Below are 23,158 nucleotides of genomic sequence, written 5' to 3'. Positions count from 1 at the left end.
CCAAATTTCAAGGTAAACCTGCAAAAAAATTCAGCCAAGGCTGCATGGTATTGACCAACACACTTCCACACTCCTGACATCCATGCTGAAGCTCAATGAGTTTGCTCCTGAGATATACTCTACATCACATACCATGCTCTATCCCATATGCGCTATAAAGTTCAGGGTCATACGTGCATTACAACCTGTGCACACTAACATGTGGCTTGTTGGTCCAGCCAGACGTTGCAAGAACAAACACTAGGTGCATGTGCAATTCGCAGCCACATCCAAACTATTTGGATGAGGCCCTTCACAGCTGTGGCTAAATTGAACACATATAAGATCGTCAGTGCTAAAACGAAATGAGAACATTCCAGACTTGGGCTTTGTATTTCAGAACTTGGTGCCTTTGACTTGTAGTCAGAGTCATGTGATGTTCTAAAGCCAATTTTTTTTGGGGGGGGCTAGACTCTCACACGTGACGTCACCTTTTAACTTTTGCAACTGCTCTGTTCATGTTATTACTTTTTAAATTTTTTTTATTTGCCTTTTTGGTGGGGAGGGGCTAGACAAAAGCTAGAGCCCCCATCTTACGGTGTTGGGATCTTGCTTTAGGATGCATATTGCTTTAGGATGTCCTGCATGTTGCAATAAAAGATGCTATCAGCCTGAATTATCTCTGGTATTACAGAGCTCTGGAAGTGACATAGTTTTTCTTGGGACAACCATATCAACATGTTGACATTCTGAGATAGTTCAGCACAGGATAATGACATAAAAGTTGGATGGCGATATTCTGAGATGATTTTTCAATGGATGATGACAAAGTAAAAGGGAAATGTAATGACATTATTTTGCTTGATGTCATCATCATGTAATAAACTACATGTATCTCAGGACATCATCATCTAACAGTTAAGATGTCGTCAACTCGTGATAAACTATCTCTAAATGTCGACATCTTGCGAAAAAAGTCACAATCTCAACAAGTTGGGTGGCACTTTCAGAGCTCTCGAGAAATAGGACATTTTAAACACCATGTCAATTTTTGGGTTTTTGATTGACAGCAACCAAGTTTACAGTTCATCAAACAGGAAATGTTTTACATTTCAATTGTACTGTTTAAGGATTTATTTCTCATGATTTTTTCTTCTAATCAAAGGATTTTCATTTGCGTTCCATTTTGCCCACAATGCAGAATGTTCAGTGTAATTTATAAGAAAAGATATCACATTGCCTGCATTACTACATAATCTACGTTTAACAGGATAGGGTTTTATTCCGCATGGGAAGAATCCTGTCTAAAGGTACATCTGGACACCCACATCAATTTGTCAGAACATCATTTTGGTAATATATGAATAACTGTATTTGTCTCATCTTTATCTACATGTAAGTACCAGTACATGAATCCTAAAATGCCAGAGTTGGCTAATAACAATCCACGTGAAATACACTACATGTAATTTCCTTACTTTGTATACAACCATTACGCAAGACACAGGTCTGTTTATCTATTAATACTAAATTTCCACTTGTGTAAAAAAAAAATCTACTTAATCATAAGCACATTTTAAAGCACTGTGCACATCATAATTTATGCACTGGGTACAATGCAGGCAATGATAAAAGTCTGGGTACCAGGCAAATGTTTAAAGGCACCATGATAAAGCACAAGATACCTGCCGATCAATATCATGACATCAGAACCAATTGTGAAATTGTAGACATCATAAAACCCAAAGACATCCAGCGGACTCAGACTGGTTTGGAGTATGTGGGCACTTTTCAAACTGCTGTTAAAACACAGCCGAGGACCCATATATTCTTTGGCATGTGACAGAGCTCAACACCATAAAAGGAGATGCTTGCACTGCACGCCTGAAGCAGACACCATAGCCACAATCACAAGAAGTGGCTAAAACTCTTGAACAAAATCTTGAGAAAATTTTCAATGTTTCACTTGTTCAGAGGTTTTGAGTGAAAAAAAAAGATTAATGGTATGCTGGCTAAGTTTGAAATGGTATTTTTAAAACTGGAAAATGCTGATAACGGTCCTCACCTTCGGCTCAGACAATTATCAGTGACCAAATTTCAAGCTGGTTTGAAATCACATGTTTAAACGTGTTCCAGCATGCTACTTTTTGCTTATTTTGAAACCTCATTGAGTGCAATCACCTTCAAAAAGGGAAATGTACAAATAAATACATGGTAAAGACTCCTGCATCTTGAGCACAAAGGCCAACTTCAACCATCATACACTGTACTTCTAAATGAACAACCTGTACATCTGTTGCCTGTATACTGGGTTACAGTCAGCAAATTAGGCATGGACCTATGGAAATTGACAACTCACAGCTGAACCTGCTTCATGTATATACATGTGTTTTTGCAGCCGCCAAACACTCAACCAGAAAATCTGTGTATAAATCACAAGGATCAAATTTCAAAACTGCACATGTTCAAGAAATGGTTACAACTGATGGAGTCTCCTTCATATTCCTCCACCCAAAATATGTCTCCGTCTTTCCTCATAGCCAATCTACAAAGATGACTCTAGTTGATAAGGTGTGAAGAACATGCCTGCTTTGCTGTCAAAGTCTGGTTCCTAGAAAGAGGGTGGTAGTGGCTGAAAGAATACTATTTTGAGGGGAACGATTTTGGTAAAATTTCAGTGGAGTTGAAGGTGAGTGATGAAGGAGTTGAGAATGACCGAGAGGGGAGTTCCTTCCATAAAATCAGTCTTGTTGACCAAATATCTGTCAATGATTCAGTTGGAGGAGTCAGGATTCACGAAAAATGTTGCCAATCTTTGCTGCCAGCCGGGAAGCTACAGTCACCTGGTTGGAACTTCCGATCTAAAGACAGGTATACCATGGCCATGATGGCATCCTTTGTACTTTGAGCGTGAGCAAGGTGCCCAAAGGTTTACAAAGGCTGTGCATCAGCGAATTGTGCCTTGGCTCAGCTTCAGATTTACGACTCATTACTGAGAAGTTCTCATCCCACCTCACTCCTGGGATGGTTAACTGTGTACTTAAGCCACTGCACTGTCTATACACTGCACATCTTTGGCAATATGGCCTCTCAAATTATGTAGTACAGATCAAAAGAACTTGACACCTTCACTCGTGCCAAATGACATGACTTCGGCTTTCCTCTGTTTTTCTAGTGTCCTCAATGCCCTTTTCAAGAGCCAGTCATCCAGACCATAGAACTCTGGGGAGAAAACAGACCAATAGGCAGCGTCTGAGTAACCTGAATACAGTTTGAAATTATTTGTGTACCTATGAAGTCACAAGTCAGGAACTACGTCAATTTGCTATTCATGAGTGTTTCATAACTGGCTGTAGCCAACATTAATTCGGACACGCCTTTAAAACAGTGGATGGTTATCCTTTACCATACCTGCCAAATACTTAGACTTTTGCACAGAAGTTTAGTGGAAGTTGGTGGAGGGTGTGACCGAGAATAGCCCTTGCTCCCTCCCTGTCAGTTGACTTACAGCAGAATGCAAAATTAAACTGGGTAACTTCAGGCTCATCTTGAGGTTGTGTAAACAGGCTTTTATAGGGTAACTTGAAGTTCTACCTCGAGGGCATCTACTTCATCCCTAATCTACCAATCGGATGTAACTTGAGGTTTTAACGAGGGCACTTACTTCATCAGTGATCCGCCAAGCACATGGAAGGGATTTATCAAGCTATAATTCTTGATGACACTTGCTGAGAGTCTTTTTTGCATATATCATTTTTGTTTCTTTTGGAAAAATCACTGTATCGAAGTGAGTAACGAACTCTCTCCTGCAAAAATCTGAAATGAGGACTACTACGCAAATGTGCTCACCTTCTTGCTTCGTGTCATCCCCGTGGGTTAGTTCGTACAGGGTACAGACAGAATTTGTCATACCATTACTGGCCGCCTATTGAAAGGAAATGACAGTTAAGCCCCAAAAAATCAAGTTCTGTTGAATAGAAAGCGTCAAAATTGAAAGGAAAAATCATAAAGTTTGTCAAAGAATTCAGAGCAAAATTCTGAGGCATGCTATTATACCACTGGGTGCTGCAGTGACCTCAATTCCCCCCCCCCCCCCCCCGCATCACTTATCTTGGCTTCCATACAGATGAACTGTTTTGAAATATCCATACATGTACACATTTGCACTGATGACGCCACACTTTGTTTACTTTCCTATGAAGCCAGTAGAGGCCTACGGTCCAATGATCACCACAGGGAAGCAGACAGTAAATCTCCACAAGATGAGACTGGATCATACCAACAACACCCCATCCCAGGGAGCCGCAAGAAGTTCAATCATACAGGGAACAGTTAATGAGAATTCGGTACTCGTATATGAAATGACATAAAAGTGTGACGTTGTTTAATTTGTAGCAAAGACCTGCATCATATTGCCAGGGAGACTGTTCCATCCAGGAACTACAAGTACATGGACCGTGGCACAGATAAACAGATCAACGCCAACTGGGCTGTTGCACATGATGCAGGTCCTGCTACCAGTGAGTCAACCCCCGTGACAGCAAGGAATATGTTATCAAAGGAATGCTTTGTGTCTGACTTGCAAAGGTATCCTTTCCACTTTTGTTTTTTAGGACTAAGCTGGAACCAGAACTGCTGCTGATACTTTCAAATGTAGGGCTGGAAGATACATAACTGTGAAAAGAGGTTCGGGGAAGGAGAACAGTGAGCACAATCCTTACCCATCTATAAATAAGGTTGCCCCACTCTTCAGGAGTTCTCCACATGACAAGACACTGTGTCCTCGTCTTGTCAGTCCATTCTATATGTCCTGCAACAAGAAACATTTTTAACCCCTTCGCTACGGAGGATTGCTACTGCCGCACCATTGTGCGAGAATTAGTGCATACAGTCTATTCATCCTGCAGCTGCTGGTCCAATGGGGCCTGCTGCTGGACAAAGCCCGCCATTCAAGGCATACCACAGCCCAGCAGTCCCGGTCAAAATAATCCCGCCGTGAAGGGGTTAATTGATATCACTCAAATAAAGGACACCATCTGGTAATTATACCTAGCCTTGAACCATCCAGTTTCTGAAGAATTTGAGACGGCCTTGGATGTTTTGAGAGGGCATTTTTGAACACGTGGATTCGGCTTAGACTTCAGTTTCGCTTGTTCCAGTCAGAGCTTGAACATGTGGTTTCCAAAGATGCTTCAAAATGGCTGGAACAGCGAAACTGAAGTCTAAGCCAAATCCACCTGTTTTGAAAACACCCATAGAGCTGCAAAATCCAAGTTTAAAGTGCTGATTAAGCCAACATGAAAGGCTGGCATTCCCAATGAGTCAGTTCGGTATCCCAACAGCACATGCCCAAAACGGACCGTGTCAGAAGTCATTTGGATATGCGTGTGAAGTCTGCCCGCCCTATGCCGAAACGCGCACGTGCTTTGTTCCAAAATGACCCTACTTTTCTAAAATACCGACCTAGCTCATCAAGGATAGAAATTTACTTTTTAAAATGATAGGGGGGTTTCATTTGTGAAAGGACTCACCTTTGGCCCCAAGTTCTTCTAGAATGGTATAAATTGCATCTATGGAAAGTTTTCCTGTGACAGTTAAGGAAACTACAAATTATTTGATCCAAGTACAAGTGTACGGTTGTTTTGTTTACAAGTCAAATAACATTATCTCTAACTAGCCAAAAAGTAAATTTCACATTCAGTTTGGCAAACCAAAAACAAAAAAATGCCTATTTCCTTTATTGCATGGGCTTGGGTAGAGAAGTTTATTGGATGGTTGTATCAGGTACTATTTCATTTGTTACAATTGATTTTTTAAACTAGGTTTCTGTAGGATTTTTAGAATTCTGCAGCAATCTAAATTTAGACCAAGCCCAAATTACCCCCTGCACTCTTCATCTTTAGAGTTTAATTACAAAGACAATGGCCAACCTCCTGCACAATGATTTTAGGGAAAGTTGAAAAGTTTGCAACTTGTACTGCATGAGTGTAATTAACTAGATGTTGAACTTAGGTTCTGAATGACAGTGTAGGCAAAGACCTACCAACTACTAATAAATTCAACCAAGAAAATAGTGCCCTTAGGTTAAGGATACGGTCTATCTTTGCATTCTTGAAGAGTGATGAAGACTGGATTTCTTTGACATCTAGATTGAAGATCTTGTGATGTTTGTGGTAGGCTAGGACCAGGTCACACCATGCTGCCAACTGCTTCTTCCTTGTCTCCAAGTTGGGCTGTAACCTGAGAAAGCATAAATAAAAAGTAAATGGACAAAATACAGAGCCTCACGCAGGAAGATATATAATTACATGCGTATGTACGAAAAACTTCCAATATCTGAAAAGACTCTTATAATTAACAAGGTGTCCTGAGACTTCCCTGAATCTGTTTGCTATACATTTGTGAGAAAATCACATATCAAAAAATTATGAAATAAAAATAATGTCATTTCAAACATGGGTGAACCATAGAGCAAGGTTCAACTTGTGATGTCAGGCCTAACATTTGGTTGGCAGGTTGGATTTCACATTAAAAGGGGCCTGGCCACTACTTAACATTCGTGACCGCAATAGTAAGCAAGTCCCTATTGCTCCTCATCAGGTCACAGACATTACACATACAGAGTGACACTTTAGGTAACTATTAACAAGTTAATTTTTTCAAATCCCAAGGACCTTGTTAAAACAGTGTTCCACTGTACAACACTATCTTAAATGGTGTTAATGACCTGGTTGTATTCCCACATAAAACATTATTCATTACCACCCAAGAAAGAACATGATGGATGTTTATTATGCAGATGCTTTCGAGTCAACTCGTACCTCGAGTTAAGACCACTCGTACCTTCATTTTTGCAATTCATTTGTCACTTTCTTGTTTTTTTCTTTTTTGACATGTTCAAGGATCAGATTTGACAAACATATCGAGAAAATGCCCTCATAGATCTTCCGGAGAGCTCTAAAGTGCCGGCACGATTTTTTGCATCATCCAGCCTCAGGTGTGTGCACCATCGGTTTACATGACGGATGTTGAACAACCCAACCGTTTACCAACTTGACTTGGGACAACTCGACCACTGAGAGAGGTGGTGACGCTGCAGTACCATGAGTACACTGGTATACAGCTGCTGGCATCTGTGCATAAGAGACTGTAATTCTGTCTTCCAATTTTGGAGTTTTGGGCTGTATCTCAAAGAATAACTACAACCGAAGCAGTTCTTGCTTGGTTATGACTGCCGAAATGTCACATTACGTCACTTGACCCCTCATTGTCTCGACGGCTCTTCCGTGTCAAGACATCTAAACTGCTGCCAAAGTTTTGGAAGAGCCCATTGGTACATGTAGTATCTTATCGACCAGTCCGTTTATTACATATGTCTTGACATGGAACAGCCGTCGAGACGATGAGGGGTCAAGTGACATTTTGTTCAACGATCTTATTTTAAAGATGGTGACTGAGAGAGCGAGCTCATTAGATTGAATGGATATAGGAAAAAGACTGGAAAATACCTGAATAACGTGAGTGAAATCATTCAATAAATGGTTTTTAGAAAGCGGAAAGGTCAAGAATCATGTTCGTGTGCAAAAGAAATTGCGCCCACGATAAGTGGGTGCGCTGAAATGTTCAATACGCCGACACGAAATTGCGTATACGGATGTGTGGCTAAGGATGGATCAGGAGTGAGAGTCCGTGCCACACTAGTGGGGCTAGCCATTTGCGATCCCGTCTGCATGTCTCCCGGTCTCCCACTTCAACCACTGCAATACCTTTCTGCAATAAGTCATTTCAATTAGTTTAGGCGACCAAAATGACTACAATACTTACGTAAAAAATGGGGGAAATTCATACTGCCAAGGCCACTGAAAGTTTGCCATCTCGTGTTATTCTTCCAACGTTTTGGCATCACTTTTGCACGAAGCGCCCTCTTTAGGCATTGATGGAACTGAAGCAATCAGTGATGATCTGCCGGCGGAGCAGTTATGCTATGGCGGCCGATATAGGACACCACAGCGATGGGTCTGCTCGTTTTGATTCAAACGGCCCCAGAACATACACCTTAGTCTTGTTATAGCGCGTAGGTGGAAGAGCCGATACAAGACCAAAGTCTCGTGGATTTTCGGGTCCTAGAGTCATCACCATTTAAATGGCGAACAGTGAACATGTACAAATTGCTTTGCATATTTTCCCACATCTATCACAATAGACCTACAACATAATGACGTAATGCAGTGTTTACCGCGGTGCATTGTGGGTGAAAGTTGGGGATGTTGCAGGAACGCGTCGACGTGACACGTTATGTGTAACGTATACCACATGGCGTGTATCGACCTGACACCAAAAAAGGCAAAAATCAAAAAAATTCCAGATTATCGTTCGAAATGGTCCATGTGAACTGCTGTACGTGTTCCATTGTGTTTATCAAGCACTCAACGAACGCAAGAGCTGCGTTTTTAAACTTCCACAGGACTGCAAAAAGGTGACAGATTTCCGTGAGAAATAAGGCCATCAAAGAGAAGTCCAAGTGGACCTTTGTATGCAGTCTACGTTTTTGACAAAACTTACGATGTACAGGATCCAAAGATTTTCCCGTGGACAAGTGAGCGACACGTTATGTGTATTAACGTGTCACGTCGACGCCTTCCTGCAACATCCCCACCTTTCACCCACAATGCACCGCGGTATACACTGCATTACGTCATTATGTTGTAGGTCTATACATTTTCTTGGTATTTTGTTGCATATCGATTTTAACTTTTGCAATTTGACTGCTTTGGCTTTTAAAAGGCTAACGGACTTGCGCGCGTTGAATTTAAAAATACAGAAAGGACATCCTGGCATTGTTTTAGTGGACGTCTTCCTGTCGACACTGCTATTTTTACAATGGGAAACTAGTCTATTTCTTGTTCCATCGGTATAAGCTCCCGTTTACCGTGATTCACTTATGCACATTCAAATGGACATTGTTTATAACTTCAGCAAACATTACAACGCGCACAGAAAACACAATGTAAAAACAGATAGAAAGACGCATTCAGGCAGACAGCATGCGCGGTTTGCCTAAACTTTTAGTGCATGCCTTGTCAAAAGATGACTGGAAAATGAGTTACGATCACGTATGTAAACCTACAAGTAAAGTAATGAAACGAATGAATGTCCATCACGAACTTGTATAGTGGGCGAGGCAGATACCGACGCGAACAACAGCATAATTAAAACCACTGCAAACTCTTCTGGCACTACTAGTGCATTCTGCGGGACATCATACATTACCCTTCTCATCCAAGTAGATTCAGAGATCCACTGCTGTATACGAGCTCACGTTCAACGAGAGGGACATCAGTGCAGTATACTCTTATTTTAGGCGTAACTGGCTAATAAGAAGTATCAGGATGCGGTGAGCAACAGAGGCCCTAAGCAACAATGAAAAAATCAACACTGGTACTGTATGCCTGCCCAATAGCGTTCACCGTGACATCCTCGAGCGGATTTGACTGACTAGGCGACAGATCGGACGCGCTGTGTCATTAGTCAGTGCCAATCAGCCCGTAAGGAATCTCAAGGGAACGCCCATTTTCTGTTTGTTCCGTCCGTCCGGTTACCTGTGTAACTCAGAGATTTTACAACCCGCCCAAAGCACCAATGACAACTCAGTGGAAAACTATAAAGACAGAGCAATATTCAACTCGTGCTAAAGGCCGCAAACTGTGAGGAGACTAGAGAAAGTTTGTCTATTCTTTTTATCACAGACGTAAAATACGCCGATCTAGTGAGCCCCACCCACTGCGCACGTGGGCGCTTAGCACGTCAACTTCTCCAATGCCACATTACAGGTTCCCGGTCCCGCACATCATAGGCGCGCCGACCGCTGAAAATCGGTTAGACCGACGACCTATAAGCTTCATTTTAGGTGTAATGTGCTCCCATTGCATGCGGTATCAGTCCTGTGGCGTATCCAGGTTTCGGACTGTCCATCCAAATATCGTGCTGACAGCCGCAGGAGAGATGTTGTTTGGGGCTCCTTTGAGCTTCACTAGGCAGTGCCGACGCGATGCAGTCTGCCCCTATTAGTTATACTGGTTGGACGTTTCTTGCGGAGAGGAGTGGTAAGCCTCTTAGATGCAGCCATTTTTCTTGCAGCTCGTCTGCCGACACACGACGAACGAAATATCATTTGCAGCAAAGGCACTCTCAGTGTGATATCTCCCGTTCATGATCATCCCTGGGTGAGACGCTGAAGTTCGTTCTGGACTGCATCCCCATTTACAGTTTCAGCTTGAAGGGATTCCAATTGGTTAATTATCTGATGTTTCTCTGTTGAACTCTGGAGAACGAGCATGCGCTCTTCAAATTGATTGTATCGTATGTCTCAAGCGTCCCATTTGTGCCATGTACAGTCAAGAGGCTGACTTTATTAAGGACGGGTTGACTCGTTGTCCACCGTTGGCTTTGTCCCCACCCCCACAGGAAAGGACTGTGCTCGGGTCTTTGGCGGTGGCTTGCCAAGTCGTTTAGGCTAGAACGGTGATCTCCTTGGCACTTGTTGCATTGCTTCAGGAATGGACGTATCCCCACCATACCTCTTGGCGCACTTGAAACATATCGCTCGTCGTCGAGAGCTATTTATTTAAACTTCTTCTCGGCATTCCACTTCAGGAATTCAGCACAGATGTCTTAGAAATGCCAAGTCTCATTCTTCTGAATGTGCAGGTAGGTTACCCTCAGAGTCAACGTTTTTCCTTTTCTATCTTTTGATGCAGCATTAGCCTCTTTGACACCATTGGTAAGGATCACCGTTGACTCCTCAGTGTCCAACCGAGTACTTGCCAGGTAGCTTTGAGCTGGTGGCGGTTGTTCTCTTGTAGACTTCTGTGGTGCATGGTGGGTGCTTCTGACATGGTTCTTGCCTTTCCGGATTGACAAGATCTTTCCGGTCTTCCCCTGGTTAGACTTCTCCAACAGGATCCGTCGATCTGGGCCAGTCTTCCTCTCATATAGCTATTTACTCTAGTGCTTGATGGTATATTGGTGCCCTTGACCTTTCTGCCACATGATTGGAAAGGAATTCTGTCAGAAGGAGGTCAGAACGTTTCCTAACCAGACCAGCTGCATAGTGACGGTGCTTAAGCTCAAAGTTGAACTTTGATGCCGTCTACACCAGAATAGCCAATACCAATACACTGCTTTTTGTCATGTTCAACTTCAAATTTGGGGATGCGCAGCTTAGGCAAACTGTCAAGGAATACACCATGCCCTTGTAGGTATGTCAGCCTTAACTGGCAATTTGCCTACTGAGTTCTCGACCTTTGACCATAAATCTTCTCTTTGACTGCAGCTTCATCGTTATTGCTGGATTTATCAGATGGATTGATGGAATTTGTCAATCAGCCTTGGCCGATGAAATGTGGGCGATTATTGACTGAGTAGTCCCGCTGGCTGGAGACTGTCATGGAGTAATAGAGGTTGGGACTCGATCAGCACTTGTGGCGGCCACCCCAGAAACTCATGAACCCTCACTGGGAAATAAGTTACATATAAGTGACATTTGTGTATATGAAGGGGTGGTACTGGTAAACCTGCTCCTATGCATGCAAAACAGGCACAGTGAATGTAATCACTGTACGTGGACCTACATGTAGATTTACCTGTGTATTTGGCTGTACACTGGAACGGATGTAACTACAACACAATTATTGCACTATCGGTGTTACACGAGGACGTGTCATGCATACTAGTTCCATTAGAAGACGCAGCAAGTGTAACCGAGTGACGGTTACATATGAGCATTGTATGTTGTAATAATGTCATGGGACATGGGTGGAAGTCCAAAGTCCCATGTGGTTTCACATGTTTTCCTGTCGCAGTTTGCTGCCTCGCAAGCTCCCGTTGCAGTATTCTGTCTCCGAGTGAATCTTCAATTCCTTGAGTTGTATGTTTACAGTCCTCTATCTTGAAGGTTTGCATCCAGTCGAGCTTCAACTGACTGGCGCTGCATCTGAATTTCTCGCTCAACTTGTTCCAGACCTGTAGCCTCTTCTTCACAGGCTGTTTTCCTGTCAAATGCGGATTATCTCCTCCACAGCTGCCCGCATCAAGGCATGGAGTCATTGACCGCCTTCTTGATCTGCCAATCTCGTCTGGATGATGACGATTTTTGCAGAGTTACGGGTCCTCAAGCTCCCCCATGAGTGGCCATTTTGAACTGATTTGGGGCAATGCATGGTTGTAAGTTCCTAGTTAGGCCTATTTCACTGACAAGAACCAACTCAGGCTACAGTGTACTCGTACATATGCGAACTTGTAGACTAACTCGTAGGCACTTTGGTCAACTTGTCCGCCAACCAACGTGAACGTTGACCACCTCGCCGTGTGGTAGCTTATTCGTGAGCCACAAATCAACAAACCATCGTTTTTAATCTGAAATCGGTCAATGAGACGTTAAATGACTGGAAAATGGTGCTTTTGACCAAATTGTTTGATGCATTAAATTAAGTTGCATTATATCATATTAATGAACCACTCCGTTTTCAAAGAATAGTACAAGATTTTATAGCCATTGGCAAATGAAATTTCACAAATACAATAGTCAAGAAATATGAATACTAGGCAAAGCAACTTTTTATTGATAGGTTACAAGTCAAATCATCAGTACATATACAACATGGAATATTTTCTAACCGAACTGGGTGGGTGTTAAGTTGGGGTAAAGGACAACAGAGTATCACTTATCCTCACATGTGTCAACTGAATGTACAGTTTGGCGTACGAGTTGGTGGCCGTCCAAGTTGGTTGGTGTATGTTGGCACATACGAGTTGGCATACATACAAGTTGACCAGCATTCCCCTGAGATTCTTCTGCTTGAAGGGCTAAAAAATATGGGAAGACTTTGTTGGGCTCAGCAGAGCTGCTGGTTGGTAGGAAATCTCATCAGTAAATTAATGCTGGCTAATTTAATACGAATATATGCTTTGCTTTTAAGGTCTGGCTTATTCCCATTTCTCTCTTGTATTCTCTCTAGTTTGATCAGTCTCTGTTGTCTTTTCAATCTTTTTTCATGCTGCAATAATTCACAATTATTGTATGTATTAAAAAGCAACAAGTAACTAAGAATATTATCACTAATTACAGTGATAATAAACGAGAGATATTGGTACGTGAAGATTACGCTCTAGTCTGTTCAGAGTGAAACATGAAATATTTATAAGACTTAGAGGTTTTCATGGCTGACTAAGGGGGAAACCTAACTAGGGAGTCCTAGGGTATAGGAGACCCATTGGACTGGGATGTGAGGATGGGTCGCCAGATATCGCTGATGTTGAAGCCGATGTCTTGGGGAACTGTGTCGTGCTTGATGATTTCCATGGCTTCTCTAATGCGGCGGGGATACCATCGTTCGATGCTGGTGATAAGTTCAGCTTGGCTCCAGTTGATTTGATGGTCTTCAGCTCTCCCTTCCTACCATGGGCTTTGTGCTCGTTGATTCGGGTAGGGAGGTCCCTGCCCGTCTCGCCGATGTACACTTTGCCGCATTGGCAAGGAATTCTGTACACCCCCGGTCTGCGCTGGGGGTCCTGTCGGTCCTTATGCGAAGTAAGCAGGTGATGCAACTGAAGTGGGGCTGTGTGAAAAACTTTAATACCGTGCTTGTGGAGAATCCGCTGGATGTGGTGGGAGGTGTTGCCTAAGTAGGGGAGGGTAATGGAACTAGGGGCCCTAACTAGTTGGCTTTGGGTATAGGAGACCCTTCGGCCGGGGGTGGATCTGGGATCTTAGGTCTTGACTTGGCTTGGCTTGTATCCGTTACGTTGCACAATGCAGTGATGTGGTGGAGTTCTTGACCGAGGAATTCTTTGTCGCAGATGTTGTATGCCCTGCGGACCAGGGCCCGGTTGACGGATGACTTAATCTTGGGGTGGTGGAAGGAAGTATTGTGGAGATACCTGTCCGTGTGGGTGGGCTTGCGGTAGACAGTGCGTGCTGGGTTGCCGTTCTCCTTTCTGGTCACTTCAACATCAAGAAACGAAATGTTGCCATTACGTTCTTGTTCCATGGTGAATTGGATGCTGCTGTGAAGCCCGTTGAGGTGTTCCAGAAAGAGTTGGAGGTTGTCCTGCCCGTGTTGCCAGATGACGAAAGTAGGCCTATCGTCCACATATCGGAGCCAAACTTTGGGCCTGTGGTCTGATGTATTGATGGCAAGCTGCTCAAATTCCTCCATGAACATGTCAGCCAGAACCGGGGATATAGGAGATCCCATGGAGGTTCCAGCTGACTGTTCGAAGAATGGCGCCCCATCCTCACATCCCAGTCCAATGGGTCTCCTATACCCTAGGACTCCCTAGTTAGGTTTCCCCCTTAGTCAGCCTATGGGTCTTCTATACCCCTTGGCACCCAGCTATTCACTCTCCCACTGCCAACCCCAACTGACACGCTCCGGTAAACACACACACAGGGCATGCAGCTCCAGGATCCAGTGCAGCATCCATCACTGTTCCCGCCTTAACGCCTCACCGAGCTAATCCCTACATCTGGATCCCTCTCTACACCATATAAGCTCCACTCCCAGTTAGAATCCTGCAGTCTCCTGAAGACGGACAGAGTACACTGTTCGAAACGTCGAGTTATTCCCCGGTTCTTCTCAGAACCACACATACTCAAAGAAGAGATAAATACATGGTGTTACCGCAATCTTTACTATAGATGAAATATTTACATATTATGTAAATAACCCACGTGTAATCCTCAGGCATACAGTGTTTTATTATAAACTACTTAGTCTTTATTACATTGTTTACAAGTTGGCTGGGGTTGTGGTTTCTACCGAGTCTGCAGTTGAGTCAGCTACATATGAGAGGGATTATGTAACTTAAGAGACGATAACACCACTAGATTGTAATTAGATTGTGAAAGATCCGGTTGATAGACGCACTTGTGGCGTTCAACCGCAGGGCTTCACGTTGTCGGTCCAATTACGCCACCTCGGATAAGGACTGATCGCACATAAAGTACATCTTTTGAACCCTGGGACGCATCAGTGTTTGACCAAGTGCGTGTCGAATTGGTGGCAGCGGTGGGATTCGTTGTTGTCAAGACGGAGTTCACGACTGGTGGAAAAGTGATCAGCGCATGATACCGGACGGGCAGTTGGAGTGCAATTGGAGACATCACAAGATTTATGCACGGCCGGAGGAGTTGCAGTGTTAATATGAGTGTCACCCATGAAGGCCCGCTGTTTATCGTTTGGAGTGCGATCCGTGAAGGATTCACACGATGGCATCAAGATGCCTACAACCCGACAGGCCCGGCAGTGCAGAGTGATGTGAGAACGAAGAGAAGTTCACACGCTCATCAGGAACTAGGGAGAATTTCGGAGGAACTGCCGACCCGACGGATGGATGGCATACATTGTGAGGAACACTGGCAGTGTTCTCGTAGATGCATTGAGAGTGCCATTGAGTGACGTAATGACTGTCAGATGAAAACTACTAGTGATGCGGAATGCTGATGCACAACGTGATGTGAGTGAGATTCCAATAATGACACCCATAGCAACTGTTGCTAGGGGGCAACCAGAATGGAAATCGTCGCTGTAGGGGAACTGCAGTTTGGATACCTCTGCAAGATCTGTGGATAAACAAGACGTAGGTAACATTGGAGATGTGCAGCGGACTCGGAGGAAACTGTGTTGAGTACCGGATAGATTTTGGGGGATGTGTCCTGGAAATATTATAAGGCACATTTTGAATCGTATGCTGTCATCATCAAAGGATGGACTGAAGAGGAGAAAGCCGACATCGTGGCAGCTGAGCTGAAGGGAGCGGCAAAAGAAATGCTTGGTGACGGATTGCCAAGTGGAAAACTGACGAACAATGAGCTAACAGGAAGACTAGATCGGCGACATGGACCTGGAGAACAAGCTAAGACGTTCTTTGCCCAGCTGAGGAGTAGGAGCAGAAACCGCTATACGTCGATTGACGGAGTTAGCTTATCTGGAGCTGCATTTTTTGGATTCAATCTCGGATGCTGATATTTGGGTGGGCATATTCAGGGCCCATCCTAAAACCCTGGATGACGCGATTCAAGCACCTTTGGAAACTCAGTCGTTTCTGAAAGCGGAACAACACGGATGATTGCCCACGGTAACCGGCCTGATGGGGTCAATTGGGTTAGGACGTGTTGGGGGTAAAATGGTGAATTGAGCAGCTCCATTTCCACTGAAGTACTCCATTGTATAGCACGGCGTCTCAACATTAGCCTCTCCGAACCAAATCCTACTGGATTTGACAAAATGACAGAGTTTTGACAACCGTTTTGACAAAATGACAGAGGATGACAGCGTGTGCCTGGCGCTTTAACCAGGTGGCTCCGGGTAGGTGGAGCTAGTTAGACTCGGTTGCCAGTCCACCTGGGAGAAGGACCACTCTGATTTTTAAACCCAGGTAGGTAGAGCCCCTTACCCTTGGTTGGGAGTCTACCTGCTCGTAACCTAACTCGGACAAGGGCGAATGAGGGGCCTTGCCCCCAACGGCCAGGGTAGGTCCGAGAGGAGTGGCGCCCCCAGGCCTTATTAGCCTTGAAAGGCAATCCAATGGCGAATCTTGTAACTACAAATCCTATACTGCCAGTCCCGGGAGTGGACAGGAGCTGTGCTGCGGATAGTGGTGTTGGCCAGTGTTCTACTCGGCAGTATGACAGTGCCCCCCCCCAACACCTGACGACAGCATCAAGCCCAAAGCGATTCTGCGATGCAAGATGCCGTTCATTGTGGCCACTTTCAACGCAAACACTGTGAGGGAGGAGGGGAGGCTTAGAGAGATGGACCATTGTGCAGTGAAGTGTGGAGTGGAGATTTTGGGTGTGCACGAACACGGGAGAGTCCACTCAGACACAATTGTGTTTGAGCGAGAAGAGGGTAGCTATTTTATTACATCATCGGCATGGAGGAATGCGGCCCAGGCAGCTAACGGAGGGGTGGGGCTGCTTCTCAGTCCTCGAGCTAGAAGGTCTCTTCGAAGCGTTCGCTCTCATTCTGAGCGGATACTGGTTGCCGAGTTCGATAGCAACCCAGTTACAACTGTCCTCGTTGCCTACTCTCCAACTAACCTATCCCAAGTAAAGGACGTAGAGCTGATTTATGAGCAGCTCACAGCAGCTGTTAGGAGTATGCCTGCTCTTAACGTCGTTGCCATACTGGTTGACTTTAATTCGAGACTTGGATCCGACAATGTACCGTACACATGTCATTATACTACACGCAGAAATGGTACGCTTATGTATGAGTTTATGACTGAGCATCAGCTACTCGCAGCCAACACCGAATTCCAGAGAAAGTATGGGAATAGGTTGACCTTCCGAGATAATGGCACTGGAATTATAAGGCAATTTGACTACATTCTAGTACGGAGGAAGTGGCGGAACAGCATCTTAAACGCTGAACCCTTCAGTTCGTTTGCTTCAGTGGGATCTGATCACAGAGTCGTCTCTATGAAAGTGAGTCTGAGTCTGAGAGTAAAATGAAATATGGAAGGTCATAAATAAGGTAACAGGGCGTAGGGGGGCAAAGGAAGGTCAGGTGACAGGAGCCACTGCAGAGGAAAGAGTGAACACGTGGTTCACCCACTTCAGTAAACTCCTAGGTAGTGTCCCGGAAATTGTGGACGTGGATGAAGAAATACCTGACATCCTCACTAACCTCGAGATCAACGATGGTCCATTCACCGCCCTGGAACTCACCAAGGTCAAGTTGACATTGCAACAAGGTAAGAGCGCCGGCCCAGATGGCATCCCCCCAGAAGTCTACAAAAACTGTGAGATTGATGATATCATTATGGAAATCTTTAACTGTGCCCTGATTAATCACGAAACTCCCTGGCAATAGTCGCTGTCAAACATCATTCCCGTGCCTAAATCTGCTGATCTTAGTAAAACTGACAACTACCGTGGCATTAGCCTCAAATGTATTATTGCAAAGATTTCAACCGTATGATATTAAACCGGTTACGCAGCGATATTGATCCTTACCTCTGACATAACGAAAATGGGTTTAGAGAGAAGAGATCAACAGTGGCACAGATTCTGACACTGAGACGAATAATTAAGGAAGTGAAGAGTAATAACCTCACAGCTGGCCTGACCTTCATCGACTTTAGAAGAGCATTTGATTCCATCCACAGAGGGAACATGTTGAGGATTCTTAAGCCTTACGGAGTCCCACCGAACCTGCTTGAAGATATTCGGTCGATGTACTAAGGAACGCAGTCTAAAGTGGTTACTCCCGACGGTACCACGGATGAATTCAATATTTTGGCAGGCGTCATGTAGGGGTACGACCTCGCCCCATTCATATTTATTGTTGTACTTGACTTTGCCCTCCGACGAGCTATCAGTGGATACTAGGTGGATCTTGGTCTCACAATGACACCAAGGAGATCAAGTTGCTACCCCGCAGTAGCCCTGGCCGACCTTGAATATGCTGATGACACCAGTCTCCTCTCCAACACCACTTCCCACGCACAAGAGTTTCTGACGCGTGTTGAGATTGAATGTAGCTGAGTGGGTCTCTCACTCAACGCAAGAAAGACGGAGTTGATCACATAAAACATCCCCGACCATGCTCCCCTGATTACCACAGAAGGCAGCCCTCTAATAGTGGTCAAGGACTTTAAGTATCTGGGGTCATGGGTTGACTCATCTGCAGAGGACATTCGCATTCGCAAAGCCCTTGCCTGGAAGGCTCTTAATGAAATGAAATCTGTGTGGAACTCAAGCATGTCAAGGGACGTTAAACCAAGTTTCTTCCAGGCCACAGTGGAGTCTTGCAGTATGGGTGTGAGTGCTGGACCTTAAACCCGGCCCATCGGAAGTCTATTGGTGGATGCTGCACCAGAATGCTGAGGGTTGTGCTCAACCTCGATTGGAGAGACCATGTGCCCAATAATATCCTTTATGGGGCACTATCACGGATCTCACAAAAGATCGCTTTCAGATGGATAGGCCTTGCAGGGCACTGTTACAGACACCCTGAGCTGCCGGTATTGTGGGAAGCAACACATGGAATAAAGTAAGGGGTACGTGGACAGAGGATGAGCTATGTTAGCGTCCTGAGGAGAGATATGGGCGTGGAGACCGCGACAGAGCTGGCTGATTGCATCAAGGATAAGGAAGGTTGTAATCGCCGTAGGAGGTCCCGCCTGCGGGCGACATAGAGAGAGGAAATTGATACCTCCGTCAAATTCAGACTATTACCCGAGAGAAATTCAACCGAGAGAAATTTATAGGACCAAGCAGTTAAATGTACTGCACAAACCTAACCAAAGCCATGGGGAGTGACGTAATGAACAACGGACAGAGCCAACCGACCTCGGGGAAGACGGCAGGAGCAACTAAGAAATTAAGATATTATGGCTGCCGAGAGGACGGGCTCTAAAAGCGAAACTATCCGAAGATGGAAAAACCGCGTGACACCGGCACTGCTGAGTGGATTTTACGTGCAAGGAGGAATAGATGATCACACCCTGATGTTTTGATCGACACTGGATAATCGGAAACAGTGATATTTATCTGCAGAATTACATGAGGATGTGTGACCAAATTTGCGACCAGTGCTGGATTATATTAATTAAGTTAGCTGATGGAAAATCGCTGACAGCACAAGGAATTGCGAGGATGACCGTAACCGTTAGAGGATTTAGCACCTCTTTCAAAATCCTCGTTGCTGGAATCAGAAATGAAGGTATCCTCGGCATGACTGTTCTTCTGGCATCTTGGAACAGCATTGATTTGGACATAGATAATACTTCCACATCGACGGGCAGTCGTGTGACCGTAAATCGCGGAAGTACCGCCTGGATGTGAAACTGTGATACCCGGCATTGTGCAGCAGAATGCGGGTCTACGTAGATGGGGATTTATTGAAACAAGTTACTGGGAATCGCTCATCGGAAAAAGGGTCATACAGTGGGACGTAGCTCTTTAGATGCTACGTCAGTACCGTGCCCTATTGGAGTGTTTAATCCAGGGATTGAGACAGTGATTACTATTTAAAGAGGGAGCGCGATGGATTGTGACGTCAGCGGACGATTCGGATATTGTACTGAAGCATGACGAACGTACTGTTTCGACACTGCAGAGATCAACGAAGAAGAGAACGCTGTGCCAGTGATAGCAGCGTGTTGAAACCTTCTCAGGTAATAACTTTGTCATCTTGTACTTCGATTAAAAGAATGTTTGGTTATTATTCTGGAATTTTGGATCGCACTTCTCTTCATTCGGTAACTTGTTTCACTTTTCCTTGTTAGCCTAAAAAAAAAATCAATTTTTAAATAAATTGCAACACGGATCACTTATTTGGGGGCTTATAATTATTCCCAAGGGAGGGTAGAATAATGTTTATCAACCTCACCCAGACAAGGATTATATTTACGTATTCTTTTCAACCTTACGGTGAGAAACCCGTGCCAAACCAGGCTGACAACGCTGACTAACAGATGTGAGCTGATTAGATTTTACAGACATAAAGAGCGCCAACGAGTGGTGAGAGAAGTTTCAGGAACAACACCATGAAGGTGGAGGCCAGTGCTTGCACCGGCCAAATCACAATGTGTATGCACTCAGATTCTTTACTGAAATAAAGCATTTTGTGTTCCACGAGTTCGCAGATTTGCAAAAAAGGCCGGTTTAGGCGACCAAAACGAATGCAAGCTTGTGTCTGAGTGGGATTCGGAAGAAATTGGTGCCTGAAAATGTTCTATTTTTCGAGAAGTGTAAGCATCGATTGTTCAAAATAGCGAGGGGCTTCACAACTTTTTGAAGGGGTAACCTTCTGTTGAACAAAGTATCTTCAAAAGTCATCGGTTAATTAATGAATGGAAATTCCAAAATTTTTTTTAAAACCCTCATAAAATGAGATTTTATTTGATGTGCGCCTCGAACGCCTGAGAAACTAGTGATTATTTGTCCTGATTTTTTGAAGTTCAGGTGGGCCCTATTTATCACTGTTGGCTGTGGCAGTTTACTTACTGGTCTGCGCGCCTCAGGTATAATAAACGTGCGTTTATATGTCTATGATCTGCGCCCATAAGTTGAAGATGCTCTCTCTATTCCGCTCCAGTGGCCACTTTTTAAACTAAAATTGGAGGTAAAAAAGGGCACCTGTTATAAAATATTGGGGGGTACTCTTCTCTTTTTATCTCCTCAGGTGCTGTGCCATCAATAAAACCACGTAGTTTATTAATGAGATTTATTTAATTATTTTTTAATTAATTGCGTCGCGTGTCCTGTATCATTCATCAATTTTCAACTCCTAGGGATCTGCAATATATGCCGTTTTCCAATACTCGATTCAGCTCCGTATAGGCTGCAACCGTTTTTCTACTACCTAACTTCGAAATTGTAAGCGCAACAGCGAGTTTAATAGTGGCACAAAACATCAAGTAAGATGCAAAAGTGCCAAACATCGCAGTTTTTTAGTTTAATTGAAACGTTTCAGGCCCACATTCGGTTACTGGTTTCGGAGACGAAGCCTGTGAACGGGGACGAATTGAGTATTGGAAAACGGCCAAATCGGAATAGCATTGATGGAATCTGCTGTCAGTCTGGTTCTTAGCAGTGACTAGTGCTGTGCAAAATATGTACAGTACCTAGACTTCCTAATGCTATGAGGCGATGAATAGTGCGCCAGTACAGTAGTGTTCACTTCCGTCTGTCCGTGTGATGCTAACTTCTGTCGTTGCGAGTCAGTTACACATGTATGTAATTGCAATAAGCCGATCTATGCTCTTCGTATTTGCACAGGGTCTTGTTCTGTTTTCCCGCTTATTGTAGGAATGTCACCTCAACTGTCGGTCTAACTTTCAAGTTCGTCGTAACGTTAGAGTAGACTCGTAGTCTTACGGTGTGCACACACAGGTAGGGACTGTGTACATGTACGTCATGTACTGTACATCACCACATCATACATGTAGGAGCCTACATGTAGGCCTACATTTTGGTCCTAAGCTTGGAATTATTGCAGAATACCCTGCCACTCTAAAAAACGACCCCTGGAATGACTGGTTACGTGGATACAGGTGAAAATCCCTTGAGAAGAGTGTGACACTTTGACCTGTACCTGGCTCTGACTATGAGGTTGATCATGCGGGGTGGCCGCAGGTTATTCTACAATTGAGCTCTAGGGCTAATTGGCATAGGCCTACATCATTTAAATGAGTAGTACAGTGGTAGACGGCAATGGCATTTTTTGCCATTAATCAGACTGTATAAGGATTGTATATTAGAGGACCCCCCGGCAATCGTACAGGTATCCCAATGCATCTTTCAAGCTCACTCCATGATGACTTTTTCATGGCTTATTTAAGCACTCAATTTCGTGTCTGTGTCGCAAATATGAAAGTGCGATGTCGATGGAGTGTTCAAAACAAATCGTGAAACTGTAGTGGTACCTCAGTGAGCTTGAAAGGTGCATCAGGTTGGAATCCATAAATCTGATAGTTGTGCATACTGTAGTTGCCCAGAAAGTGCCTCTATTTTCTGGTTCATCTGAATTCTATTTAAACCTTAAGTGGATCATTTCCTTCACGAAAGTTTGCCCCATTGACGTGGTGAGTGATAACTTGATACATGTATATATACCTTGACAAGAAGGGAACATATTCAATGATATTAGCCTGACAAACTGCCTGAAGAGAGCAAACTGAGAACAAACAATAACCAAATTAGTGTTATGTTTTTGGAGACAAGGAAAAAATTCCTAAAAAAAGTAACCCCCATAACCAGCTTGAAGGTAGGAATTAACTGTTTCATTCCATTATGTTACTCATCATCAAATTGTGATAGGTGATGCGCCAGCGATGATCACCCTGTCTAAGAAACGGAAGGAGGATGCAGCGCGCCGGGCCAGTACTGGTAGCATGCCAACACCTCCCTTTGCGTTGGACAACATCAAACGAGCGTCCATCCGTGACAAGTTGCTGGTCAAAGAAGTGCCCGAGATGAATGTGAACATGCCCTGTGAGGAACTCAGGATTATATTGTGGCGCTGTCAATTAAGATGCAGGCAAATGTGCTAAGTTGCAAGCAAATTATGCTAAGCAGGAAAGGGAAAATCGCACACAGAGTTCTGCCTGCAAACAGCTGTCACATGAAATGTGCTTCCTGTAGCACTTTGCTTAGCAGTGATTTCTA

At 44.2% G+C, this 23,158-nt stretch overlaps 2 protein-coding genes and 1 pseudogene across 6 annotated transcripts in view; 2 read left to right on the top strand and 1 right to left on the bottom strand.

The window, feature by feature from the left end:
• ube2f (ubiquitin conjugating enzyme E2 F (putative)) overlaps positions 1-23,158 on the top strand; it is a 70,863-nt gene that overhangs the window by 40,067 nt on the left and 7,638 nt on the right. For 2 of the 4 annotated variants that reach the window (XM_087134988.1, XM_087134990.1), the window contains exon 2: positions 22,811-22,984. In XM_087134988.1, the coding sequence (XP_086991114.1) occupies positions 22,811-22,984 (174 nt within the window). Of the gene's footprint in view, positions 1-21,596; positions 21,884-22,810; positions 22,985-23,158 lie in introns of those variants that run through there. The other 2 variants (XM_022254099.2, XM_022254091.2) reach the window with 2 other exon arrangements.
• Positions 501-23,158, bottom strand: part of LOC110989607 (vacuolar protein-sorting-associated protein 25-like) — a 32,160-nt gene continuing 9,502 nt past the window's right edge. Inside the window, exons 1-6 of one of the 2 annotated variants that reach the window (XM_022254121.2) lie at positions 7,804-7,931; positions 6,074-6,219; positions 5,511-5,564; positions 4,701-4,789; positions 3,829-3,904; positions 501-3,201 (exon numbers count right to left, since the gene is read on the bottom strand). In XM_022254121.2, coding sequence (XP_022109813.1) covers positions 3,089-3,201; positions 3,829-3,904; positions 4,701-4,789; positions 5,511-5,564; positions 6,074-6,219; positions 7,804-7,853 — 528 coding nt within the window. In that variant the 5' untranslated portion in view covers positions 7,854-7,931 and the 3' untranslated portion in view covers positions 501-3,088. Of the gene's footprint in view, positions 3,202-3,828; positions 3,905-4,700; positions 4,790-5,510; positions 5,565-6,073; positions 6,220-7,803; positions 7,932-23,158 lie in introns of those variants that run through there. The other variant, XM_022254129.2, reaches the window with a different exon arrangement.
• Positions 14,673-18,379, top strand: LOC110989578 (protein CFDP2-like; annotated as a pseudogene).

This window comes from Acanthaster planci, linkage group LG03, assembly GCF_054643075.1.
Source record: "Acanthaster planci isolate LZ-2023a linkage group LG03, COTS_SCS, whole genome shotgun sequence".
NCBI lineage: Eukaryota > Metazoa > Echinodermata > Asteroidea > Valvatida > Acanthasteridae > Acanthaster > Acanthaster planci.
The sequence above is the reverse complement of the archived record's forward strand: the minus strand, read 5'-3'. Positions and strand labels throughout refer to the sequence as shown.